Consider the following 27,246-nt stretch of genomic DNA (forward strand, 5'->3'; position numbering starts at 1 on the left):
CACGCACTCACTCATACGCACTCAATATATGCAGCGTTAGAAATTGGCACCAGTCCTGTCGTCCTTACCAGACTGCCCAATAGTAAAGGTATCCTAAGGACTAGTAGAAATTGGCCCATTTTAAGGGGTTTTCCTTTATGTTATCATTATAAGGACTAGTGGACAAAAACTGTTAGTTTCTAACCCTGTATATGCTAGTATAGATCGAACTGGCACACAGGTTAAATGTGCAAGCATCGTTCATCATATAATGTGAATATGTCTTCATAATCATCTTTTCTGCATACACATGTCCTATGTAAATATAAACACAGGGGTAGTCAATGCCAACAGAAAAGCGTCGGAAACAACCAAAGGCCGCAAATTCAAATGGCTTCCCGTTGGGTACACAATGAATATCTCTCTACAATGTATAGTTAGAATATGCTTAGGATATGTCCATAACATCGTACTGTTCATTCATTTTCAGGATGACACGACGTTGATTTTAATTTTCAGATATCTTTAAACTTTGTTAATATATGAACTGCTGGACAAAAGAATGTATACACCTGTGTGTGATGCTGGCTCAAAATCAAACAAACATGAAATGATTATTCGATGGTGATATATTTAATACGAGTATTAGTTGCAGTTGTCTTGGAACTTAATTTGCAATGTTTCGGCGAATGCTTTTGCCTAGTTTGGTGTCAAATCCAATTTTTAGACTTTCTTTTGTCCGTCAGTTTAAGTAACGCTAGCCTTTTTCCGAGATAAGTGCCTGTATTCACTCGTAGTACGGGTCATGAACGATGTTGGGAATGACTGAAGTTTCAGTTTCATCGCTATTTCATTGTTTTTTTATATCACGGACATGCGTTTAGATGTTATATCACATATACTTCATTCCTTGTCATGCCCTATTGGCGAATAATGATTACGTTTCCAATAATCAAGTTTGAACAGGGCGGACCAGTGATGAATAGTATTAGTATGTCCAACGCCATCAGGGTACGATGATGCGTAATTATTGTTCTGTTACATTGTTGTTTGCGCCGTACTCAGCACTATTCCAGCAATATACCAGCACATGCCTTCAGGGAATAGAAGATGTCAATACCGTACAAAGATAAAATGTACAAGGGTGTAACACCCATAATGCGCCGTGTAATAACATCTATAACTACCATGAATATAAGGATATCTGCACATCACCTGACATCACACACACTGAACACTATATTCTTGCCAGCGGAAATACCATATGTGATAACATATATACAACATACCAATACTATCAGTACGGGGACACCTTCACGTTGCCATGTTTCAAGCATGAGCGCGGTATTGTAACGAGCCAATTAGTTGGTGCACTCTTCGTGTTGACAACCGGCATACACACACGCTTTAATGTCTCCTCACCATATTTGTAAAGCTGACATTAAGTGTTGACGAAACCACTCACTCAGTACAAAAAATGTCCACCAATTCCTTACCCCAGCACATTGCTATATTTCCTCAAACCACAACTCACTCACCGGAGGGGATGACAATTTGACAGCCTCTATATACACTACGGATGAAATTATTTCCAATAAACAAAACCGATGTTCCTCGATCTTATTTCAAATAAAACATAGCCATGCATATAGATGGGTTTTATTCGAATCAATCTGTATTTCATAGCCAATAGGATAATGTGAGCGTTTACTCCAAAACAAGCACTGAGACTCCTCGAAGATAGACGAATACTGTTCTTATTACGTGTATGGTTAACCTGTATTTTTTGTTGAACTGTAAATGTACATAAGTATGTGCGATAAATACTCAATATAAGTTTCACTTCAAGCACCTATCGAATATATTTTTAATTAACTATTTACATGCATTTTCGCCTGTTAAATATGTTTTGCGTTAAACTATTTCGGTATGCCCTAAAAATGGTATACAAATAAATGTGACATGGGAAAGAATAAAGTATTTTCTTTACGTAACTCTCTTAAAGTCTAGCGAGTGAAGTAGCAATATTCGCATAAAAAACAATCGAATATAAATACATCTCACATATTTGTTCTGTTCATTATACCTTTGTTGAACGCTGGAAAACAGTAATACTTTCTAAACATGAAATACACATTAGCATACATGCCCTCATTAAATGGTGCTGTTTTGATCTAGTTATTTTGTTACTGGTTTAATAGACCTGTACACATATGAAATACTGAATGATATGACATTACATGTGGATGCTACATTGTATAATTTAATACCCGATTTTTTCTCTCTTTCTCTCTTTCTCTCTCTCTCTCTCTCTCTCTCTCTCTCTCTCTCTCTCTCTCTCTATATATATATATATATATATATATATATATATCTCTCTCTCTCTTCTTAAAATAATTTCTTTTCACTTATTACAAATAAAATGACTTGCAGGTGGAACTCTCATTTAAGGAAAGAACTAAGAAGAACATAAAATCAAGTCGTGGTTGTTCTTTTCTGTACGGTGCATGTACCGGTGGTGTATGTGTAACATTCGATGAAGGATTAGTGGACTCCAGCATGGGATAACGGATAAGTAGAAGGTCACACCTCAGCCTTAACTACATGCATAACGTTTACCTGAACAAACTGCGTTCTAAATGCACGGACAGATACAGTCAGGGTTAGTCCGGGATAAGATGGTTTTACATAAACATGTTAAAAAAGACATGTACTCTGTTTAGTATTAAATATTGAGAAAACGAGTAACAATTTATCTTACCCTCTGGCTTAAATATACAGTTTTATCCATTTCATTGTTGATTGTTGTACCGCGTGAACCTACGATAGTCCTGCGTTATTGACTCAGGTGGAATAAGACTACTTTTAACTCAGAGTTCCGCGAATTCTAATTAGCTAGATTCGCGCAGATTTACACCTCTCAGTCTCTGTGATGTGCTGACGATTTCGCCCGATTATGCAATGTATTTGCCGTCCCCACTAAATCCAAGACCGTCAGCTCAAGCTGCAGCATACGCCAACAGCTGCACGTGCATATACGATGCCGAAGAAGGGGGGAATGGGAAGGGCTGCATTTGGGATATACTCGCTGGAATCTGGTTCTTCATATAATGTCGGCGGTATTGTCCATAGATTTGGCTATACATATTCGATTGTAACGAATTCAAAGGTTCCTTTGAAATTCTCACTATAACGAGTTCCTATGGGCCTTTGATATTCGGCTACAGCAAACTCCAACGCGACTTTGATATTCGGTTATAGCGAAGTCCAGTTGGCCTTTGATATTCGGTTATAGCGAACTCCAAGGGGGCCTCTGGTATTCGGTTCTAACAAATTCCAAGGGGGCTTTGAAATTGATAACTCCACATTTGAACTAAGCTCGTTGTTAATGACAGAATATACTATTTCTTGTCACTGAATCAAGTCATACATTTCCTTGGCAAACGGCATTTTCAATTTTCATTCTGAAATACCTGAGGCTAAATATTTGTCAGTATTTTCTGGGACAAATTATCCTTTGTTTTATTTTTAAATCCCACTCCCAAAGAATATCAAATGGTCGGTGCCTGAGGCAGTGGAGGACGGCTCGCCTTTAAACATCTAAACATATCTGTTAAACATTCAAAGAAATCCCTGTCAGGGTACATTAATTATGTGCACACATAAACAAATAAGCTTGAATGGTATTACTGCTTGTTTTCCCGTGAACCATCTTTGGGAAGCTTAATACAATGTAGTTTATCTCAAAGTTATAAATAACCTTTCCACCACACTGGCAATAAGATAATAGGCCCCAAGAAGAAGTAGTCAGAAAATAATAATTCAATATTTCAACTTTATTGCATCGCAGGATTACAATGAATATAAGAGGCCTTGGTATCAATATATACGTATGTATGTTCTTTGTTTCATTTCCTTCTCTATAGCAAGATGAACATTTGCTCGATTCTGTTCTCATTGTGTGCTGTATAAGGATCAATGACTGAAATGAAAGGTGCAAATATAGTCTCGATTATCCACAAAAACAGATAAAGGGCAAAAAAGCGATGAACATTATATGAATGGATCACTGAAAAGGTGGGGTGAAGTGAAATGGAGCTTAACGTCGCGTCCAAGATGATTGCACTTATATATCACGTGCATACACGTGCGCATGCGTATGTGTGGCTGCTTGTACTAGTCCGAACAAATGCCGATTTTATAGTGCTAGCCTACTGAGATAACATGCCGCTGTGTAACATGAATACCACACTCAGACACAGTATACTGACTCCGATCCGACTAGTCCGTGTTTAAGCCCCTTAATGCCGAGCGTCAAGCCAGGTAACAACAAGTACCATCTTTTAACGTCTTTTGGTATGACGCGGCCGGGGATCTGGGCGGACGCGCTACCACTAGACCACGGAGGCGATCGGAGTACTGAAAAAGCTATTTACAAAGTTTTGATGTCTCTCTGAAAACATTTTTCTCAAAGGTGAGCCGGGAAGTAGGACCTTTTATTGTTTTTTTTATTGAGAAAAGAATGTTGAGGGAGGAACACTTTTTATATTTTCCCCAAAAAAATACCAACATACACAACTGGGAACTATTGAACTCTTTAATACAATGTCAGTTGTCAGTCATAGATAACAGTCTCTGCTTCATATGATGGGGAACATTAAGAATGTTTTTCATTGGCAATACAAAGTGAATGACGCTCAGGATTTAAAGGGACACGTCGATTCCCGAGAAACCTTTCCTTTTTACAGCCTAAACAAGGTGCGTCCATATACATGTAGGTGTGACCACCATGTTAAAATTGTTTATATTTAGCTATTTTGAAGACTAAATATAGCATGGCCTAGCGATGAATGGCTTTTCGCCGTTTCGCGACTTGGGATTCGAAAAATGGGCTTGACATTCTACCCGTATTGGGCGATCGAACCCAGGTTTTTGCTGTAACGAACCAGCACTTTAACCACAAGGCTACCCACCGGGCCTAGGGCTGTCACTTGAGTGCCTGCTCAAGAGTGCCGCCAAAGAACAATGAGGTAATGTATCATAAGTTCTGCCCGGTCAAACCTTCCCTTTAACCATAGTGTTGGCAGTGGCAGTCAAGCATTTTCTTACAACCATCAAATAAACGTATCGTACTGCATATCGTATGAATACTCTGTGACACTGATTATCGTATGAATATTCTGTGACAGTGTTTACTTTATGAAAAATTCTGTGACATTTCTTACTGCATGAATACTCTGTGACATTGCTTATTGTGACAACGAAAATGCTCGCTGCTGTATATGTACATGTAAACTGGGAAAATAAATAAAATAATTAAATCAGACGGTTACCTTTTCAGAAAATCGGTATTTTCATTCTTCTGCTTCCTTAATGATGCTTTCCCCGTGATGGTATCCGTTAGCGACTCGCGAATATACACGTGTGTATAAACCGTTCTTTATGAGCTGCATGTACATTGACATCAAAATTTGAATCGGACTTAAAATGCCCTCGGCTTGTATATTACTGAGCATCAATAAACCTTGTAAATGTGATCGCTGTGCCGACATGCGTCTCTGTGTGTCGCAGGTCGGTGTGGTGGGGACGATGTTGAACGAAACACAGCTTCAGACGCAACATTTCCATATTGCATAGCGTTAGTGTACAAACGTCAGAGGAACTTGGGTATTAAACAAATATTAATCCATCAATTTAGAAAGCTATGTTACGTCTCTACACACACATACATACGTGTGAGCACACATACACCACCGACGCATGCACACACACACACTAGTTCCATTTTCTCCACATAAAATCACTGGGATAGATATTTCTCTGATAAATACTGTTATGGGTCAATGAATCAATGAATAGATGTAACATAATCAAACAACACGCACACAGACACAGACACAGACACACACACACACACACAAACACACACAGACACACACACACGGACACAGACACACACACGGACACAGACACACACACAGACAGACAGACACACGGACACAGACACACACACACGGACACAGACACACACACTCAGACACAGACACACACAGGCACAGACACACACACAGACACACACACACACACGGACACAAACACACACACAGACACAGACACACGGACACACACACAGACACACACGGACACAGACACACACACACACACACACACACAGGCACAGACACGGACACAGACACACACACACAGACACAGACACACAGACAGACAGACACACACACAGAGACACACACAGGCACAGACACACACACAGACACACACAGACACAGAGACACACACAGACACAGAGACACACACAGACAGACACACACACACACACACACACACACACACACACACATTCATTTGGTTATCAACTAGACCGCCTCCGTGGTCTAGTGGTAGAGCGTCCGCCCGGAGAGCGGAAGGTCCGGGGTTCGATCCTCGGCCGCGTCATACCAAAAGACTTGTTGTTACCCTGTCTGGTGCTCGGCATTAAGGGGCTAAAACAAGGACTGGTCGGCTCGGAGTCAGTATACTGTGTCTGAGTGGGGTGTTCATGTTAAACTGCGGCATGGTATCTCAGTGTGCTAGCACTATAAATCGGCATCAGTCCGAACTAGTACAAGCAGCCACACACACACACACACACACACACACACACACACACACACACACACACACACTGAATGATAGATATGTCATGCTCAAACCATCGACGGAGTGCCTTGGGGAAACGTTATAGGGTGGTTATCGCATGTCACTTTGAATACAAACCTTTGATCGCTGTGAAAAGTCATATAATATTTAATTCAGCCTAGCCTATATACAATTGTGCTTTTGGGTCACTGGGTTGCATTGAAAAGTGTGTAAATGTGATACATACAAAAAGTAGCATCACGTTACCAGTTGACAATGTTTATTATGAGCATTATACAGCAACCGAGATGCTCCTTTCATAAAATCGGTATTTGCAGTTGATAACAATCTTTTTAATGTAACCATAATAACAACTTTACGGAAATGATCTGAAAGATATAACTACGTCAGTTCGTTTTTGGTAGAACAAAGAAACACTAAATGAGTTTTATTTTTCTATTCTATTTTCACTAATTTGGCGTAATCTTAGGGCAGTATCAATTGCCAATCTACCTTCATTCTACTTCATTATACATAAGCTAAAAAGACCAGGCCTGGGTCGAATGAATACGTTGCGAGGTGGTCCATGTAACGTTGAACACACAGCATTGAAGGACTGGTCACGTGTAACGTTGAACACAACATTGAAGGACTGGTCACGTGTAACGTTGAACACAACATTGATGAACTGGTCACGTGTAATGATGGACACACAACATTGAAGGACTGGTCACGTGTAACGTTGAACACAACATTGAAGGACTGGTCACGTGTAACGTTGAACACACAACATTGATGAACTGGTCACATGTAATGATGGACACACAACATTGAAGGACTGGTCACGTGTAATGATGGACACACAACATTGAAGGACTAGTCACGTGTAATGATGGACACACAACATTGAAGGACTGGTCACGTGTAATGATGGACACACAACATTGAAGGACTAGTCACGTGTAATGATGGATACACAAGATTGAAGGACTTGTCACGTGTAATGATGGATACACAACATTGAAGGAACTGGTCACGTGTAATGATGGATACACAACATTGAAGGACTAGTCACGTGTAATGATGGATACACAAGATTGAAGGACTGGTCACGTGTAATGATGGACACACTACATTGAAGGACTGGTCACGTGTAATGATGGACACACAACATTGAAGGACTCGTCACGTGTAATGATGGATACACAACATTGAAGGACTGGTCACGTGTAATGATGGACACACAACATTGAAGGACTAGTCACGTGTAATGATGGATACACAAGATTGAAGGACTTGTCACGTGTAATGATGGACACACAACATTAAAGGACTTGTCACGTGTAATGATGGATACACAACATTGAAGGACTGGTCACGTGTTATGATGGACACACAACATTGAAGGACTAGTCACGTGTAATGATGGAACTGGTCACGTGTAATGATGGATACAAAAGATTGAAGGAACCGGTCACGTGTAATGAAGGATTAACAATATGAAGGACTAGTCACGTGTAAGGATGGATGCACAACATTGAAGGACTGGTCACGTGTAATGATGGACACACAACATTGAAGGATTAGTCACGTGTAATGATGGACACACAACATTGAAGGACTGGTCACGTGTAATGATGGACACACAACATTGAAGGACTTGTCACGTGTAATGATGGATACACAAGATTGAAGGACTGGTCACGTGTAATGATTGACACACAACATTGAAGGACTTGTCACGTGTAATGATGGATACACAGCATTGAAGGACTGGTCACGTGTAACGTTGAACACAACATTGAAGGACTGGTCACGTGTAACGTTGAACACAACATTGATGAACTGGTCACGTGTAATGATGGACACACAACATTGAAGGACTGGTCACGTGTAACGTTGAACACAACATTGAAGGACTGGTCACGTGTAACGTTGAACACACAACATTGATGAACTGGTCACATGTAATGATGGACACACAACATTGAAGGACTGGTCACATGTAATGATGGACACACAACATTGAAGGACTAGTCACGTGTAATGATGGACACACAACATTGAAGGACTGGTCACGTGTAATGATGGACACACAACATTGAAGGACTAGTCACGTGTAATGATGGATACACAAGATTGAAGGACTTGTCACGTGTAATGATGGATACACAACATTGAAGGAACTGGTCACGTGTAATGATGGATACACAACATTGAAGGACTAGTCACGTGTAATGATGGATACACAAGATTGAAGGACTGGTCACGTGTAATGATGGATACACAACATTGAAGGACTGGTCACGTGTAATGATGGATACACAACATTGAAGGACTAGTCACGTGTAATGATGGAACTGGTCACGTGTAATGATGGATACAAAACATTGAAGGAACCGGTCACGTGTAATGAAGGATTAACAACATTGAAGGACTAGTCACGTGCAATGATGGATACACAACATTGAAGGATTGGTCACGTGTAATGATGGATACACAACATTGAAGGACTTGTCACGTGTAATGATGGATACACAACATTGAAGGACTGGTCACGTGTAATGATGGACACACAACATTGAAGGACTGGTCACGTGTAATGATGGACACACAACATTGAAGGAACTGGTCACGTTTAATGATGGATACACAACATTGAAGGACTGGTCACGTGTAATGATGGATACACAACATTGAAGGACTGGTCACGTGTAATGATGGACACACAACATTGAAGGACTGGTCACGTGTAATGATGGACACACAACATTGATGAACTGGTCACGTGTAATGATGGATACACAACATTGAAGGAACTGGTCACGTGTAATGATGGATACACAAGATTGAAGGAACTGGTCACGTGTAACGATGGACACACAACATTGAAGGACTGGTCACGTGTAATGATGGACACACAACATTGAAGGACTCGTCACGTGTAATGATGGACACACAACATTGAAGGAACTGGTCACGTGTAATGATGGATACACAACATTGAAGGACTGGTCACGTGTAATGATGGATACACAACATTGAAGGACTGGTCACGTGTAATGATGGACACACAACATTGATGAACTGGTCACGTGTAATGATGGATACACAGCATTGAAGGAACTGGTCACGTGTAATGATGGATACACAAGATTGAAGGAACTGGTCACGTGTAACGATGGACACACAACATTGAAGGACTGGTCACGTGTAATGATGGACACACAACATTGAGGACTGGTCACGTGTAATGATGGACACACAACATTGAAGGAACTGGTCACGTGTAATGATGGATACACAACATTGAAGGACTGGTCACGTGTAATGATGGACACACAACATTGATGAACTGGTCACGTGTAATGATGGATACACAACATTGAAGGAACTGGTCACGTGTAATGATGGATACACAACATTGAAGGACTGGTCACGTGTAATGATGGACACACAACATTGAAGGAATTGTCACGTGTAATGGGGGATACAAAATACAACAAAGGGACACCTTTCAACCGTGTACGTCATGTAAATACAAAATTGCATTATAGTTTTACGATTCATTTGAAATGAATGTTATTAATTGGATTAAGATATAATTTCAGATGATTAGCATCTTGTCATTTCTTTCGTTTAATAACTGTCTATCGTAATTTATGTATGAACGATTTGTTATCTCGTAGTTCTTGCTTGTCCTTTTCGGACCAAAAAGGCAGGTGCTGAAGTACTAATTTCAGTTTTAATTGACTAGGAGCTAGGTGGCAAATCTAATGAAGAATCGAACAGGCCCCTGGTAAGCAAACGAAGTTGGTAGAAAAAGTCCGGCCGTTAACTTTGAAGTTAGGAATGGGATTGGAGCGGCCTAGGGGCCGGTATTGACACGCACCTTACACCACACGTGAACAAAGCGAGAAAATAAGCTGGGCAATTTTCTACCGTGTGCCTTCGCATTCCAAAGTAGTCCATCTAATCAGGGCTTTTAATCCGTGTATCAGCATCAGAAATGATGCAAAACTGTGTAGATACAATCTAGGAGCCGTGTGCAAATTCTGGGAGAGATTTTTGGGAATTAAACTGAGATGTGTGGTATGTGTCCGCGACTTGTTAAATTGTTTTAGAAATTTACTAACACGTCCATTTGATTTCGATTTTCTTTGAAATGAAAACTGTCTGAGACGGCTGGCGTTGAATGCCAATGCGCGGCAGTACCTGTCGGAGCGGGCCGCCACCTCGAGATCTGTCACAGGTGGAAACGACCGGAACACACCTACAACACAAGAATACGTCGCAAAACAAACGAAACAATTAGTCGCTAGAAGGACTCGCAGTTAAGTAGGATGAGAAACAACTACCTAATGGTGTAGTGGCATTAATTCCTTCGGTAGTAAACTTCCTCAGCTGTCCCTAAAAGCATGAGTAATTCTTTCGAGATTGACAGGTTCAAGTCATTCCAACCGTGTACTGTCTACAATTACGGTTTAACACTGAAAATGTGTAATATTCTCTACTGGTACTTTTCCAACAGGCACAGATTTATGTCTTTATTATCCATTTGCACATAATGGTCAAGGATATAAATTAAGAATAACCTGACACATTGGATCTGGAGGCAATTTAACACCAAGCAAAAGATATAGCTGTATTACTGCCTCAAACACTCGCATAAGACGTCATAATGGAACGCACAAGAAAGGATAACAAAAATGTTATGATGATCTATTGCCTGGCTTTGGCTAAACAATGTAACATAATTTCAAATGAAATGTGAGTTTTATTGCCCAAGGCATATAGAAACTTATTCGAATTATTAAAAGGTTATAAATATATTGTAACAAATGTATTTGCTGTGTGTGCATGTGTGTGTGTACGTATGTGTGCGTGCGTGTGCGTGTGTGTGTGACAAGCATTATATTGCTACATTACTACGCAAACAGGTATCACATTTCTACACAACTAGCAAATAATTTTATATATCGTTTTATGACCTCTCAGTTTTGAATAATATGACTAGTAAAGTCGCTCTACAGTCATAGTAATTATGTGGTATACATTAGCGTTATATAGTCGGATTATAAAAATTTACAATGAAGCGTTGACGGTAGCCGTGGTATTTATGTGTGTTAATTAACATAAATGTTGATACTTTCCAACAACGCAAAAGGGACTGGAGTGAATATACAATTTGATCAACAAAATATGATTGTGGGATAAATATGAAATAGGGTAAACTTAATCGCAGTGTTGGCGAGGATGAAAGCGGAATATTAAAATACATTTGTTACCCAGATACTACAATGTTATCAAATTTCTGCTGCAATGTTTAGAATTCAGAGAAAGACATGGTCGAGGCGAAAAAATAGACATTACCAGGCAGACAATACATGTTGATTGAAAATCATATCTTGGTAAAGGGGTGTTTCTGTACACAGTGATATACGATGTATAAGCAACGAGGTCAGAAAATTATATGTTTTGTGCTATAAAGCGTTTTCGACCATATCGTGAAGTATATGTTAAAGCCTTAAGAAATCGATAGCTCCTGATAAGCTCCATGTTAGATAGTGCCATGTGTATTCAGGTCACCCATTTATGCAACTTAATTACTTACTGAAGACCGAATGTCTTTGTAGCGTTGGAAATCGAAGGCATGTTCTGATGGCCTTTTGAAATTGCAAGCGTGTCGTATCGTGTAATAATAACTAACCTTCGAACACAAGAGGCACACCATACTCATCTGCCGATAAAACTATACGACTAAGAAATTTAAGATGCCGTTAAGGTCTCTATGGAGCCTGCGTCACAGACAGACATTTCACTCGCCGAAGGTTGGTATATAATGATGTTTAAGGGCGTGCAATATAAGATGTTATAGCACCCTGGTTGCACTGTATGATGAACGCATGTTCAGGGCATGCATTTGCATAAAAAGTAAGTGTTTATTGCCTAACCCAGCACAGCGGTACTCCAGTATTAAACCAAGTGGCGTGCAGGAGGAAAGTCACATTTATTTACATCGAGATTTTCAAATGTCCACAAAGAGTGCATTGGGCATCGCTGCGCCCCTGAAGACTATTTCAATAAATGTATACGTGATGAAAAACACTGTGTCTACGGACCATATTTTGTTGATTATGTGGAAGGGCCTTATTCACTAGATAACGGCCTAGAAATTGCAGTGTATACTGAAATGTATGCAGAAAAATGATGTGGTGCCATGACACATGTAGTTTCAGGTTTAGCGTTTGAGTGGGTGTGTGTAGTGTTGCCATTTCTACAACTCAGCGCATATTTACAAAAATATATGTTAGTAGGGACATTATCACTTTGGTTAAAAGAGGTTACAGGAAAAATGTCACATAACACCGCTTATGATCCCCAGGGCTATGTAAGCAGTTTTCCGGGAAACAAATTCAAGTGGTTTAGAGTCCGCATGTCAACTAAAACTAAAACAGGACACAGACCATTTTTGGTATTAAAAAAAACTAAAGCTAAAAATTGAGTTGACACAAGACATGTTGTTTGGCCACAATTAAATTTATGCTATTGGATAGGTCTGCCAAATGTATGGATGAGTAACTGAACCATATTTTAACTCAGTGCAGGGCTGCAGTTTTAAAGTTCTTCAGTATGTAATAAATTCTGAATTTAAGAAGCGATCCATTGGTCAGTTTATTGCCGCGGAAACAAGTTTGCATGTGTAGTTTAAGGACAGTTCTTTGTCCATATATCAAAGTAGTTGTGGGTACTATGTACTGATTAATAAGAAGATATGATTTTGAACCAAGTCGGGCGTTTTGAATTGCGGTCCATGCTTTAGGTCTACTTTAGACATTTGAGTGACACACAAGGCTAAATTGTTGGGTCACAATCTATAGAACGTTTTTTCTTGTGTTAGTTTACAATGATCAACGTTCAATTCGGTGACGGAAATACACACACATGTGTCCCACTAAGATGTGATAACCTGTGAAGATCCGGGTTAGAATTGATCTTCAGCAACCCATGCTTGTCGTTAGAGGCAACTAACGGGATCGGATGGCCAGGTTCGCTGACTAGGTTGACGCAGTCCTCGTGTCCCATTTGGGTAGATCGGTGTCTACCCAATGTGCCTACAGTAAAATCATGAAATGATCGGGTCTGATGCTCAGATAGAGATGCACGACTGAAGATGACTATTACCTGTTTCACCTGTGATGGGAGATAAACTTGTCCACACTGAGACAACGAAAACAATGAAGGTATAATACTGTAATATTGCTGAATGCGGCTTTAAACAACAAACAAAAGAAAGATGTGATAATGTGTATTTGTTTGTTGTTTAACGCCGCACTCAGCAATGTTCCAGCTTTATGACGGCGGTCTGTAAACAATCGAGTCTAAACCAGACAACCCAGTGATTGACATCATGAGCATCGATCCACGCAATTTGGATCGATGACATGCATCAACCAAGTCAGCGAGCCTGACCAGCCGATCCCGTTAGTGACCTTTTACAATAAGCATAGTCGTCATTTACGGCAAGCATGGTTGCTGAAGACCTATTCTACCCCGAATCTTCACGGGTCAGATGTGATAATGAAGGCTATGTTGATTCATTAGGAAGAAGATCAGTTTATGTTAGTGTCACATTCTGGTATACGCGTTAAACAGAGTTTGATGCCATGAAATGCATTAAATTAATTAAAATAACACTGAATACAAAACACATATGAAAAATATATTACACAGTAGAGTACCAACGATACCAGCCCACGGCATACCATTCTGCACACACAGCAAATTGTACACAATGTAACATAATGTCCAGCTATATATAACGTATGGCCCAATATACAACAAGTACCATACATACATGTATGTTATAGAGGTCATGTATCGTGGATATATATATGGAACAACAAACAATATGGTGTCACACATGTGGAATATATGATCAATTCGTCAATTTACCTACCAACAAATCAAACAGCGTGACTTTATTACATACCTCAGTCACTGAGCAATAACATGTAGCCTCACGCTAGTGATATATGCATCTCCTTTAAATTGTATATTATTACCTCCTGTTTCATTTATAACAATAATTATTAAATATATCCTGATCATTCATAAATTTACTTGATTTAGGAGAGGCGTGCATACTTTGTTTATATTGTCTATTTCTCCGATGTGTTGTATTTACTTATTTATCATTGGTATATGCAAAATAAAATAAATCAAGCATACCCTATTGTGTTGACAGATACGCATGAACAGCAGTCTGTCCTTGCTGTTTTAGTCACGCATGCAACACGTGTATATTCGCCAGGCTACTGACCTGTTCATAACCGTGTCTGTGTCACACGATTGGGATCAAGTCAAACAGCGGCAACAACAAAGCCAAATATCAACATCTACAATTCTTTGGCAATGAGAAGGGTAACGTGAAATACATAGATAGTGTTACTAACGTTTTGTGATACATACTTAATTGAAACAAATATGATTGATTGGAAAAATAAGTTTCTTTGTGAAATATGTTTCGTAAAAAATATTATTTAACACAAATTCTCACAAACAGTGAAATATCAATTACTACGGGATTTGACATGCAATTAAAAGCAGTCACCCGGTATATTATAAATACTTTAGTCAAATTCGGAATCTATATATAGCAATACCTTACCCTTGCATAATGTATTGTATGTGTAATTTATAAAATTAACCGGTGTCTGCAAAGCCAGCATATAACAAAGTGACCCAGCTCTTTCGAGCATAGTGTTACACACACCCATACAGTGGAATGCAAAATGTTTCCGGTGCGATTTTTTTTTTATGTATATACATTAAAATTGATAGATTAAAGTTCAGTTCAAATTCTAGAGTCAAGCGATGCGCTATGATCTGGTTAGTGGTAGCCTACGATCATGATGTGATAGTGATAGGATTAACTGGGGTTATTATGAGACATTAAAGCCCGGAGGACTATCCCTCAATAGACATCCGGCTGGTATTGTATATGTGTGTACATGTCTATAGAGCAACTGAGCAATATATGCTGCTGTCAACCGTCGCCGCCCGTTCAGGTCATCGTGACCTAGCGCTGTTTTCCGGGACTTCTCAGTAGCAGGAAGTTGGACATATTCGACGATGTTAGCAAGTGAACGACACATTTGCAAAACGCTTGTCGGACTAAAAACAGATTAGTAGCTTTGGCCTAACGTCTCGTTACCTTATTTAGGCTACACGTGACACAGTCACCGACATCTTGATCGCTTATGTTATTTATAGCAAATGGGTCTGCTTTATTTTAGAAGTTAATGGTGATGAAGGCATGTGGTAATTAAATAGGGAATGTAATGAAAAGATTATAGAAGCTTGATTACCATACAACTTAAGAACGTAACTAGAAGATGTTCATATGATTACATTGAATTATGTGTAGACAACATTTTACCAAACAAAATTATAACTTCTTTGAGTGGCATTTAGAAGTTGGAATGGTAACTAAGACAAAATTGTTATGGATGAGCAACTTCTTAATTACAATTGGGCGACGTTTCGGTGTAGATTCTAACACCGTTATCAAGCAAATGATGTACAAACTAGGTATGAGCATGATATATATACATAACAATAGATAGATGTTTATATAACAGATAAGGTTGATGTACACTGATTGATATGTAGTTATGATAAACAAGTTTATACAAGAGATAGGGTTGATGTACAGTGATTGATGGGTATGGGGTATATCAATTATACACTGCCGGGCAAAAGAAAGAATACACCCATGTTTGATGGTGGCTCTAAATGAAACAAACAAGAAACGTTTATTCGATGGTGATGTATTTGATACGGGACGGGTAACATAGTTATGTTTTGGACCATAGTTTGCAGTGTGTCGGCGATTGTTAGTAACGTTTGTATAACGATTATAACATTTTGGTCTAATCCAATTTTCTAGGGTATATACTTCTGCCCGACATTTTAGCCTCATCCGGGTATTTAGTTCGTGCCTCCGTTATGTCTCATATTAGTGATCTGCACGAACAATAACGTTTTTTTACATCTCTCAGGAAGAAGTTTTATAAAAATAGTAATTATTGTCCAAATGAAAAACACGCGTTGTGGAATTTACATGTTCCTCTCCAATATAACGTGCGTTTTGTGTACAACATGACAGATATAGAAAGAGGAAAAAGGAGTATAGCAGACAGCACCACAGATGATAAACACAATTATATCATGTCATGTTGCATTGATATTACCTAGACTGACATTTAGTCCCAGAATTACGGTTATCCTATTAAAAAATATATATCCTTAAACGTCCAAATAAAATACAGATTGAGCCAAGAACAATGCTTGATTTCAGCTAGAGCTGCGGAAACCTAGATTTGCCACGTTATTCTTGCCTTGAGTTGGATTCTGTTTCAATTTATTCGCTAGGGTCTGGAAGACAGACCATGATATTACCTTGTTCTTGAATGGTGTAAAAGTCCTTTCACTGAAAGACTTACCTTTGTCATGTTATCGGCCTTGTGCTCCACACAGATTTCTAATGTACACTGTATTTGATTTGAAAAATATGAATACAAAGTGTATGATGCATGTACTCACTACAGTCTTTTCTTCAGGCTTACAGCTATAGAATCTAACATTTTGTGTACACTATTCCTTATAATGATAACATATAGCAAAACACTTACAAATGGCAAAACTTCTACTGGTCCTAATGATGCCTGAACTATTGGACAGTTTGGCAAGGACGATAGGACTTGTGCCAATTTCTATAGCTGCATTATCTCGTGGATCTAACTGTACGACTTGCACGTGTTCTGTTCCAAAATGCATGTGAAAATGTAAGAACAGATCTAATTCATTCCTTTAAAAATCAACAACAAAAAGTTACTGGTATGAATTTCATATTGTCTTAACAATTTTTTTGTTTCTAGAATTGGAAGCACAAAAAGATATTTCAGAAAGTGGGAAAAGTTTAGAACTGTTTAGAGCCTTTGTTTATTCTGCATGTATTAATATTTTGTATTTTACGTGATTGTGATGTCATACTTTCTGTACTGCGGACGGCAGGCAAATATGTTTCAATGAAATTGAACTCGTCATTACTCGTTTGTTTGTCTTAGACATTAGTTTTTCACAGATGATTTGCTTTTAATTAGATAGAAATATATTAATATTGGGTCAGAATCAAATTTACGATTGGTTAGGTCCGTCTTTTATCTCTTAGGAGAATGTAAGTAAAGCATCTAAATGCACTTTAATACACACACGGACGAATTCACACCTGCCAAGCCGCATTATAATGTAGTAGTAGTGTGAGTATCGTTCAATCTTTAAATTACCTTTATGTCAACACGATTCTCAGCGTTGTGTGAGTGAGTTATTTTTGTTTAACGCTGCTTTGACTAGTCGTTCAGTTATATAGCGGCGCGTCAGCTTGATGCGGGACATGACGCACGTTTAGACATTTACAAGTTTGTTGAAACTCACGAGCAAGAATATGGTGCTGACTAACCTAGAAAAATAATTACGGTGAATCGAGGATCCAAAAGACGAAGATAGGTTTCCTTGCACACCGAAGGGACCTAACTCCGCACATTTGCGGCGACTCATAGACTGGACCGCCCGTGCCACAAAATAGTTCATATTTGTTTGTTTGTTTGTTTGATGTTTAACGCCGCACTCAGCAATATTCCAGCTATATGACGGCGGTCTGTAAATAATCGAGTCTGGAACAGACAATCCAGTGATTGACATCATGAGCATCGGTCCACGCAACTGGGATACGATGACATGCATCAACCAAATCAGCGAGCCTGACCACCCGATCCCGTTAGTCGCCTCGTGCAACAAGCAAAATCGCCTTTTACGGCAAGCATGGGTTACTGAAGACCTATTCTACCTCGGATCTTCACGGGTCTAATAGTTCATAAAGCGTGACATAAACATGTATGTGAAGCTGTGACGGTGGTAGATCCGATACGTTCAGTGAATAACATACAGGCGAGATTTATTTACCATTTAACTGAAATGGTGCAAGCTCAAAAGCAACCCTTCATCACACGGTGGCCCAAAATGTCAGACCCTATCTAATCCCACCACGATCGACACATGTTTCTACCAACGGAGTTAAACATAGATAAACAGGCGAACAAATCGGCAAGGTAGTACAAGACGGGTCGACGATAGGTATAGACTGGCAAAGTTTTAATTAGTTTATTTTTTAAATCCGACGCCGTATCACCGCGTTCTTTTTAACTATCATTAAGTGAATATTTATGAAAAATGAAAAGTTATTATGAAAGGGAGTATTTTTCTTGACGTACTTAGGGGATGTGGGTAGTTTGTTTGGTTGTTTGTTGTTTAACGCCGCACTCAGCAATATTCCATCTATATGACGGCGGTCTGTAAATAATCGAGTCTGGACCTGGCAACCCAGTGCTTGACATCATGAGCATCGATTCACGCAATTGTGAGTGATGACATGCATCAACCAAGTCAGCTAGCCTGACCACCTGATCCCGTTAGTCGCTTCTTACGACAAGCAAAGTCGCCTTTTGCGGCAAGCATGGGTTGCTGAAGACCTATTCTGTACCCGGATCTTCACAGGTGGATGTGGAGTGTGGGTGTCTGAAGGTGTACTGTAGCACACCACAGCAGACAGCTCTTCACATGTTGCCACTCATGCATCTACTGGGTACTGCATCCCAATCTTGTGCCAATAACACGGAATGCAGACAGCTATTTATACCATTACCCAAGTGTACTCCTGATCAGGTAACATGATGAACCATTCTACCCGGGCCACTAACGCCCTCCTCCCTTGTAGATCAGGTAACATGATGAACCATTCTACCCGGGCCACTAACGCGCTCCACCGTTGAAGGTCAGGTATCACGATGAACCATTCTACCCGGGCCACTAACGCGCTCCACCCTTGAAGGTCAGGTATCACGATGAACCGTTCTACCCGGGCCACTAACGCGCTCCTCCCTTGTAGATCAGGTAACATGATGAACCATTCTACCCGGGCCATTAACGCCCTCCTCCCTTGATGATCAGGAATCATGATGAACCATTCTACCCGGGCCATTAACGCCCTCCTCCCTTGAAGATCAGGTAACATGATGAACCATTCTACCCGGGCCACTAACGCCCTCCACCCTTGTAGATCAGGTAACATGATGAACCATTCTACCCGGGCCACTAACGCCCTCCTCCCTTGTAGATCAGGTAACATGATGAACCATTCTACCCGGGCCACTAACGCCCTCCTCCCTTGTAGATCAGGTAACATGATGAACCATTCTACCCGGGCCACTAACGCCCTCCTCCCTTGATGATCAGGTCACATGATGAACCATTCTACCCGGGCCACTAACGCCCTCCACCCTTGTAGATCAGGTAACATGATGAACCATTCTACCCGGGCCACTAACGCCCTCCTCCCTTGAATGTCAGGTATCACGATAAACCATTCTACCCGGGCCACTAACGCCCTCCACCCTTGATGATCAGGTAACATGATGAACCATTCTACCCGGGCCATTAACGCCCTCCTCCCTTGAATGTCAGGTATCACGATGAACCATTCTACCCGGGCCACTAACGCCCTCCTCCCTTGAATGTCAGGTATCACGATGAACCATTCTACCCGGGCCACTAACGCCCTCCACCCTTGATGATCAGGTAACATGATGAACCATTCTACCCGGGCCATTAACGCCCTCCTCCCTTGTAGATCAGGTAACATGATGAACCATTCTACCCGGGCCACTAACGCCCTCCTCCCTTGTAGATCAGGTAAAATGATGAACCACTCTACCCGGGCCACTAACGCCCTCCTCCCTTGAAGACCAGGTAACATGATGAACCATTCTACCCGGGCCACTAACGCCCTCCACCCTTGTAGATCAGGTAACATGATGAACCATTCTACCCGGGCCACTAACGCCCTCCACCCTTGAAGGTCAGGTATCATGATGAACCACTCTACCCGGGCCACTAACGCCCTCCATCCTTGATGATCAGGTAACATGATGAACCACTCTACCCGGGCCACTAACGCCCTCCTCCCTTGAAGATCAGGTAACATGATGAACCATTCTACCCGGGCCATTAACGCCCTCCATCCTTGATGATCAGGTAACATGATGAACCATTCTACCCTGGCCACTAACGCCCTCCTCCCTTGAAGATCAGGTAACATGATGAACCATTCTACCCGGGCCACTAACGCCCTCCATCCTTGATGATCAGGTATCACGATGAACCATTCTACCCGGGGCACTAACGCCCTCCTCCCTTGAAGATCAGGTAACATGATGAACCATTCTACCCGGGCCACTAACGCCCTCCTCCCTTGAAGATCAGGTAACATGATGAACCACTCTACCCGGGCCACTAACGCCCTCCTCCCTTGAAGACCAGGTAACATGATGAACCATTCTACCCGGGGCACTAACGCCCTTCTCCCTTGTAGATCAGGTATCATGATGAACCATTCTACCCGGGCCACTAACGCCCTCCTCCCTTGTAGATCAGGTAACATGATGAACCATTCTACCCGGGCCACTAACGCCCTCCTCCCTTGTAGATCAGGTAACATGATGAACCACTCTACCCGGGCCACTAACGCCCTCCTCCCTTGTAGATCAGGTAACATGATGAACCATTCTACCCGGGCCACTAACGCCCTCCTCCCTTGTAGATCAGGTAACATGATGAACCACTCTACCCGGGCCACTAACGCCCTCCTCCCTTGAAGACCAGGTAACATGATGAACCATTCTACCCGGGCCACTAACGCCCTCCTCCCTTGATGATCAGGTAACATGATGAACCATTCTACCCGGGCCACTAACGCCCTCCACCCTTGATGATCAGGTAACATGATGAACCACTCTACCCGGGCCACTAACGCCCTCCACCCTTGAAGACCAGGTAACATGATGAACCATTCTACCCGGGCCACTAACGCGCTCCTCCCTTGAAGATCAGGTAACATGATGAACCACTCTACCCGGGGCACTAACGCCCTCCACCCTTCAAGATCAGGTAACATGATGAACCATTCAGTGTCTCGCCAGTAATACGGCGAGTTTGAAAAAAAACCAGTTTGTAGGATTCTCCAGAGTCTTAGTGTAAATTAATTTAATATACGAACTTCGATGACACGACTATGACATTGAAATCTAAATACAGTTATATGAGGCTGTAGTTACCACTCACTCAAACATTGAATATTTTTAGTTTCTCAAAAAGGACAAAATAAATGAAAACAGGTTCACATTAATGCCAAGCATATTTCACCTCTATCCCATTCTACTGGTGCAGACTGAAAGGGGTAAAACACTTGACATGTACTCTTAAAACAAAATAGGGGATATAACTTAACATTTCCAAAAGTGTAAGGGATACCAGATTCTAGGCATAGTTGTATGATGATAATGAACGAATTGGGAACACATAACAACCGGAAGTGAAGTATGACAGTAGATGTTGTGACCGAATGTTCTGATTCTTGGAATTAACATTTATATTTCATGACCCCTTACCTTTTTCAAGAGTATACTTGCTCTGCGCTACAGTTAAAAAAGAGAATTATTTTAGCAGCGTGAAATTAGATCTATAAGAGCATGCAAATTAAAGATAATGCTTTTTCTAAAACTCTCAGTGAAAGCCAGAAGGTACTTTCATATACTTTGTAATAAGACTTTGTGATGAAAGTATTGAATATGGATAGATTTTGATTGATGGTATCAACTGTAAGCCATGAGAGAGAGAGAGAGAGAGAGAGAGAGAGAGAGAGAGAGAGAGAGAGAGAGACGCTTATTTAACTGAATTGTTACCCGAGTTATTGCTCATGTTCCTATCCCTGTCAACTAGACGTTTATTTTTCTATTATTAGAACTTATAACATGATCAAGTACAAACGTAAGGCACAAAATGTATATTGAGCATATCTGTGACACAGGTTGAACTTTTCACATGGTAGAACCATCTTTACCTTTATCTATACTAATACCAGCTCGGATCATAGACTGAAATATTAGAATTGCATTTCCCGAAGCCCCCAAATCAGAGTTCTGACACGTTTACCTTAATTCTGCATCAGTTTTGTCATAGATGACAAATTTGGAAATATAACAAACAACATATGTACACTTGTTTTAATTTTAATAATACATTTTTAAAGTTTTTAATGTTTTTTTCTTATTATAGTTATATTTAGTTGTTCAATGAGTAGAGACCAGCCCATGCATTGAAAATTAATATTATCACATGTTTTGATTTTTTTCAATTAAATTAAGCTATCTATGTTATAGTAAAATTCTCACGTGTTAAAGGGAATTTTTAGTCAAATATTTAAACTGGATGCAAACGGCCAAACGGTGAATTTACTCCAACAATTTAACTTTGAATCCTTGCGAGGTAAAGGGTCAATAAAAATATGTAAAAAAAAACACCAACCAGTTTGTGTGCTTTATCATTACATCGTAATATTTTAATTACGTGACGAAAGAAAAACGATGGCGGCAAAATAACGTGTCACCGTGAGGAGCACCCCCAAAAATCAATTCTTAGGTTAAACTGTAAGCTTTGGGACAATGACAGGTGCGCTGAAAGCTGGGTTGCCGTTACGTGTTTTGCTCGCCCACAATGCTGAGTGCGATTTACGGTACACTCAGGCTGTCGGTCCGGCCTACAAATAACTGACCCAGTTTTTCCACAGACATACACTCTATGCAACAGTCTCGTCGCCGGGAAACAGCCGTTACGGTCCGTTACGCATCAATTACGTAACATGACATGGCACAGGCGACCTCGCGCGACCGCAGCAAGCGTAACACACGCCCCTCAGAGAATGACCCGAAGTGAACTTTAAAGATCTGCTTTTACCCTGGAGCTTGAATTTCAGTGATGAACATTCGTCGTTGTAGATAACACATGCATTGTACCCATAGCCTGTTTAAATTGACATTCGAAAAGGAGTTTTCATAAAATTGCAATAAAACTGTTAAAGTGACTTTAGAAGACAAAACTTGACGTTGTTTCCTGGATGTGGATAATTGTCACCTAACACATTCTCGTCACCGTAAACAAATAATTTTCGGTAAAAAGTTACATTAGCAATACTGTAGTCCACTTCCTCGTCTCTTAAGGCAGTGATGTAACACGTGATTCAAGATAGGGTCGTGATAGTGGCTACCCTACATTTTCCGTGTCCTCGGGTTCGCAATCTGGAAAAGTACTTGTAATGACACGATAAACCTAAACGTGATTTCGTCACCACCAATTATCTACACTGGCAGATTTCTTGTCTATTTCGAATCTGGTGAAGGATTAATTATTAATAGGAAGTTATCCAATAGTGCAGCTTTAAATCAAGCTCTTCTCCAATCGAAACTGGTCGGTATCGCAACGTCTGTTCGCTTCGCTGCATGACATCGGTTGTGCGATGCGGACAGATTGTTTTGATCTGTTTTTGCCTTGATTGACCCCCCCAGGAACTGTCAGTGCCTTGGTCGATGGCGTGGGACCCCACGGAATCGTGTGGCACCCCCGGGAGTAGAGTTGGTGCCCACTGATGTCCTCTAAGACCGAGAAAGGGGACGGGTAAGATCGCGACTCGCCTTCATCTTGCCATATCACTGCGTCGCTTTTGACAGTAGTGTCGGGAGGACACGCATGACAAGCCCCTTAGACTTGTGTCCCTCTGGTAACAGTAAAATTTATGGTATATTGCAGGCACAGGGACACAGACATTGATCAGGGGGAGGGCATGTCCGTGGTCCATGATCGCGTCCATACACGGTAAGTTTGTTTACACTAACCCACTCACACTAAAGCGCGCCATTTTTGGGATTCCGGTAAACGCATGCTCCTTCCTTCCCACGTGGGACGTGAAGCACGCGAGGTGTACGCGACACCAGTGCTTAATTACCGGCTCCCTGCTTGTTATGTAACCGAACGATACAAAGTGGTACAAAGTGGAACGAGACACGCCATTACCCCCACCATGTGTAGCTTGACATACTGAACTAACACAATGTTAAACTAATGATGACCTATAAACAAATTGCTGGAGATGTGACGTAATAATCAACAATAAACAACAATCACCCTTTCAGATGTGTGCAGTTATTATATAGTCACCTTAATAAAACATTCTTCGAAGACAATAATGTTGACAATAAGAAAATGACTGTGATGTAATAGCGATGTGTACATATTGTATTACATAATGATACACTCACTGACAGCACGTGCATGGGGGTTAGAGGTAACAAGTAATTATGAAACATAAGGATATGATATTGATTTTATCTCCCACATACATGATACTGACTATTATAAACATCTGGTGTTTATTTAGTTGTATATATATAAATATCATTTACAGTATTGAATGTGAAATGTAAGTACAGTTCATGAAAATGATCATTTCTTATAGTAATGGAGAATAAAATATTATGTTTGAAAATAAATTTAAAAAATTGAATTTCATTAATATATGTGATGTTTGAATGTATCAGTAAATGAAGAAAATCAGATAAGAGCAATTTAATTTGAAATTCAATTACTATGTGTTTTAAACTTGTTTTATTAAACATATAAACTGAAGATATAAGCTATGGTGTGTTTCACAGTATCATGAGTAATGTTTCTTTTAGTATATCTTTATCGCTTATCACACATACAGATGTCATATGATACAGAATCAATGATAATGATATGGAATTGTGATAGTGGACTAGTTTGCTCCTTTGTTGTGTTGATGTGGGAAAACTATGTCATAATGGCTTGTCGCATATCACTGAAGAAAATTTAAGTGTATAAGGGAAGGGTGGGGTAGCCTTGTGGTTAAAGTGTTCGTTTATCACACTGAAGGCCTGTGATTTCTCAAATGGGTCCAGTGTGTGAATCCCAATGTGATATTGCAGGAATATTGCTGAAAGTGGCCTAAAACCATACTCACTCACTCACTTATTCACACAGTAAGTTCATAATTCCTTTGAAATATGTTACAACCAAGGATAAATTTAAACAAGCCTGCAATCACTTATGGTTTGGGACCATGGATAATGTTTTGAAAAAACAAGGGGAGCCTGGAGGTCCTTTAAAATGATACCTTATAACATTTGATTATGCCAAGGACCCCTCGATGTTGTGGTTATTTTTCGCACACTGTTTTGTATTTAATATTTAAGTGGAAAAAGACAAATTGTTCATCTCATGCACATACCGGTATGTGAGGTATATAAGAGACTGTAATTACAACCAGATACATTCTGTTATTACATATTAAAAACTCAGGGATTTACCGGATGCAAAATACTGCATAATGTACACATAAAAACTGAAAATGGACATAAAACAAATACTGGGACACAGAAAATATGTTTGAGAATGAATGCTGCTATTTTATCATTTAGTTCCACTTAAAATTTATTTCCGTACGGAAACTTGAAAAAGACAATACACAGTGGAACGCATCACAATCTTCTAGCTCTAGCTTCGCTTCAGTTGGGGAACTTGTATCTGTTTTTAAATAGCAGCTGGGGTAGTCTAGTGGTTAAAGCGTTTGCTCGTCACGCAGAAGACCCAGGTTCAATTCCCCACATGGGTACAATGTGTGAAGCCCAGTTCTGGTGGTCCCGGCCATGATATTGCTGGAATATTGCTAAAAGCGGTGTAAAACCAAACCTCACTCAAATAGCAGCCGCTGAGCATGCACAGTCCTATGTCACTTGTGGTAGAGTACTCTGGGACCTTTATTTTGTAGCTTGGGACTCCAATGTTTTTACCTTGGACCCCCAACAATTAAAGGCTTTGAGTCCCCTTCACCCTCAAAATACATAACCCATGTAAATCCCTCCAAACCTATCTCAAACTGTTACCCACATGTGACAGAGAGTTGCATGGGTAACATTTGGTGTACACAGGTTGTGAAAATGTTGTGTTTTTGCCCAATAAACAGTTACCATCTGTACATCTTCATACTGAAGGCAATATCAATGTGTGTGGGCTAGATGTTTGACAGGGTTATAGTGACATGGCTGCTGGTCCACTCAAACTTAGGCCATCTATCACAGAGGTAAACAAACCTCTTTGGTGCAGATTTCTGAGAGTGTGTGTTATAGTACCTAGTGTGACATAAGAGTTCCTGTGATATATTCAGTGTGATATAGGGTCAACGTTTGCTTTGTAGTGTAGTGTGACATAAGGGTCACTGTTTACTACATAGTGTGACATGAGGGTCACTGTTTGCTACCTATTTGATTAAGGGCCAGTGTTTTCACATTGTGTGACATAAGGTCAGTGTTTGCTACATAGTGTGACATAAGGTCAGTGTTTGCTACATAGTGTGACATAAGGTTAGTGTTTGCTACATACTGTGACTTAAGGTCAGTGTTTTCTACATAGTGTGACGTAAGGTAAGTGTTTGCTACATAGTGTGACATAAGGTTAGTGTTTGCTACATAGTGTGACTTAAGGTCAGTGTTTTCTACATAGTGTGACTTAAGGTCAGTGTTTTCTACATAGTGTGACTTAAGGTCAGTGTTTGCTACATAGTGTGACTTAAGGTCAGTGTTTGCTACATAGTGTGACATAAGG

The 27,246-nt window shown here is 40.3% G+C and overlaps 1 protein-coding gene across 2 annotated transcripts in view; it reads left to right on the plus strand.

The window, feature by feature from the left end:
• Positions 1-27,246, plus strand: part of LOC124137081 (protein trachealess-like) — a 120,625-nt gene that overhangs the window by 15,444 nt on the left and 77,935 nt on the right. Inside the window, exons 1-2 of one of the 2 annotated variants that reach the window (XM_046503233.2) lie at positions 23,969-24,243; positions 24,376-24,441. The exons of the other annotated variant lie outside the window; for it this stretch is intronic. Coding sequence (XP_046359189.1) covers positions 24,215-24,243; positions 24,376-24,441 — 95 coding nt within the window. The 5' untranslated portion in view covers positions 23,969-24,214. Of the gene's footprint in view, positions 1-23,968; positions 24,244-24,375; positions 24,442-27,246 lie in introns of those variants that run through there. 2 annotated transcript variants of the gene reach the window in all.

The sequence above is a fragment of the Haliotis rufescens genome, unplaced genomic scaffold, assembly GCF_023055435.1.
Source record: "Haliotis rufescens isolate VD_foot unplaced genomic scaffold, xgHalRufe1.0.p SCAF_3, whole genome shotgun sequence".
Lineage (NCBI taxonomy): Eukaryota > Metazoa > Mollusca > Gastropoda > Lepetellida > Haliotidae > Haliotis > Haliotis rufescens.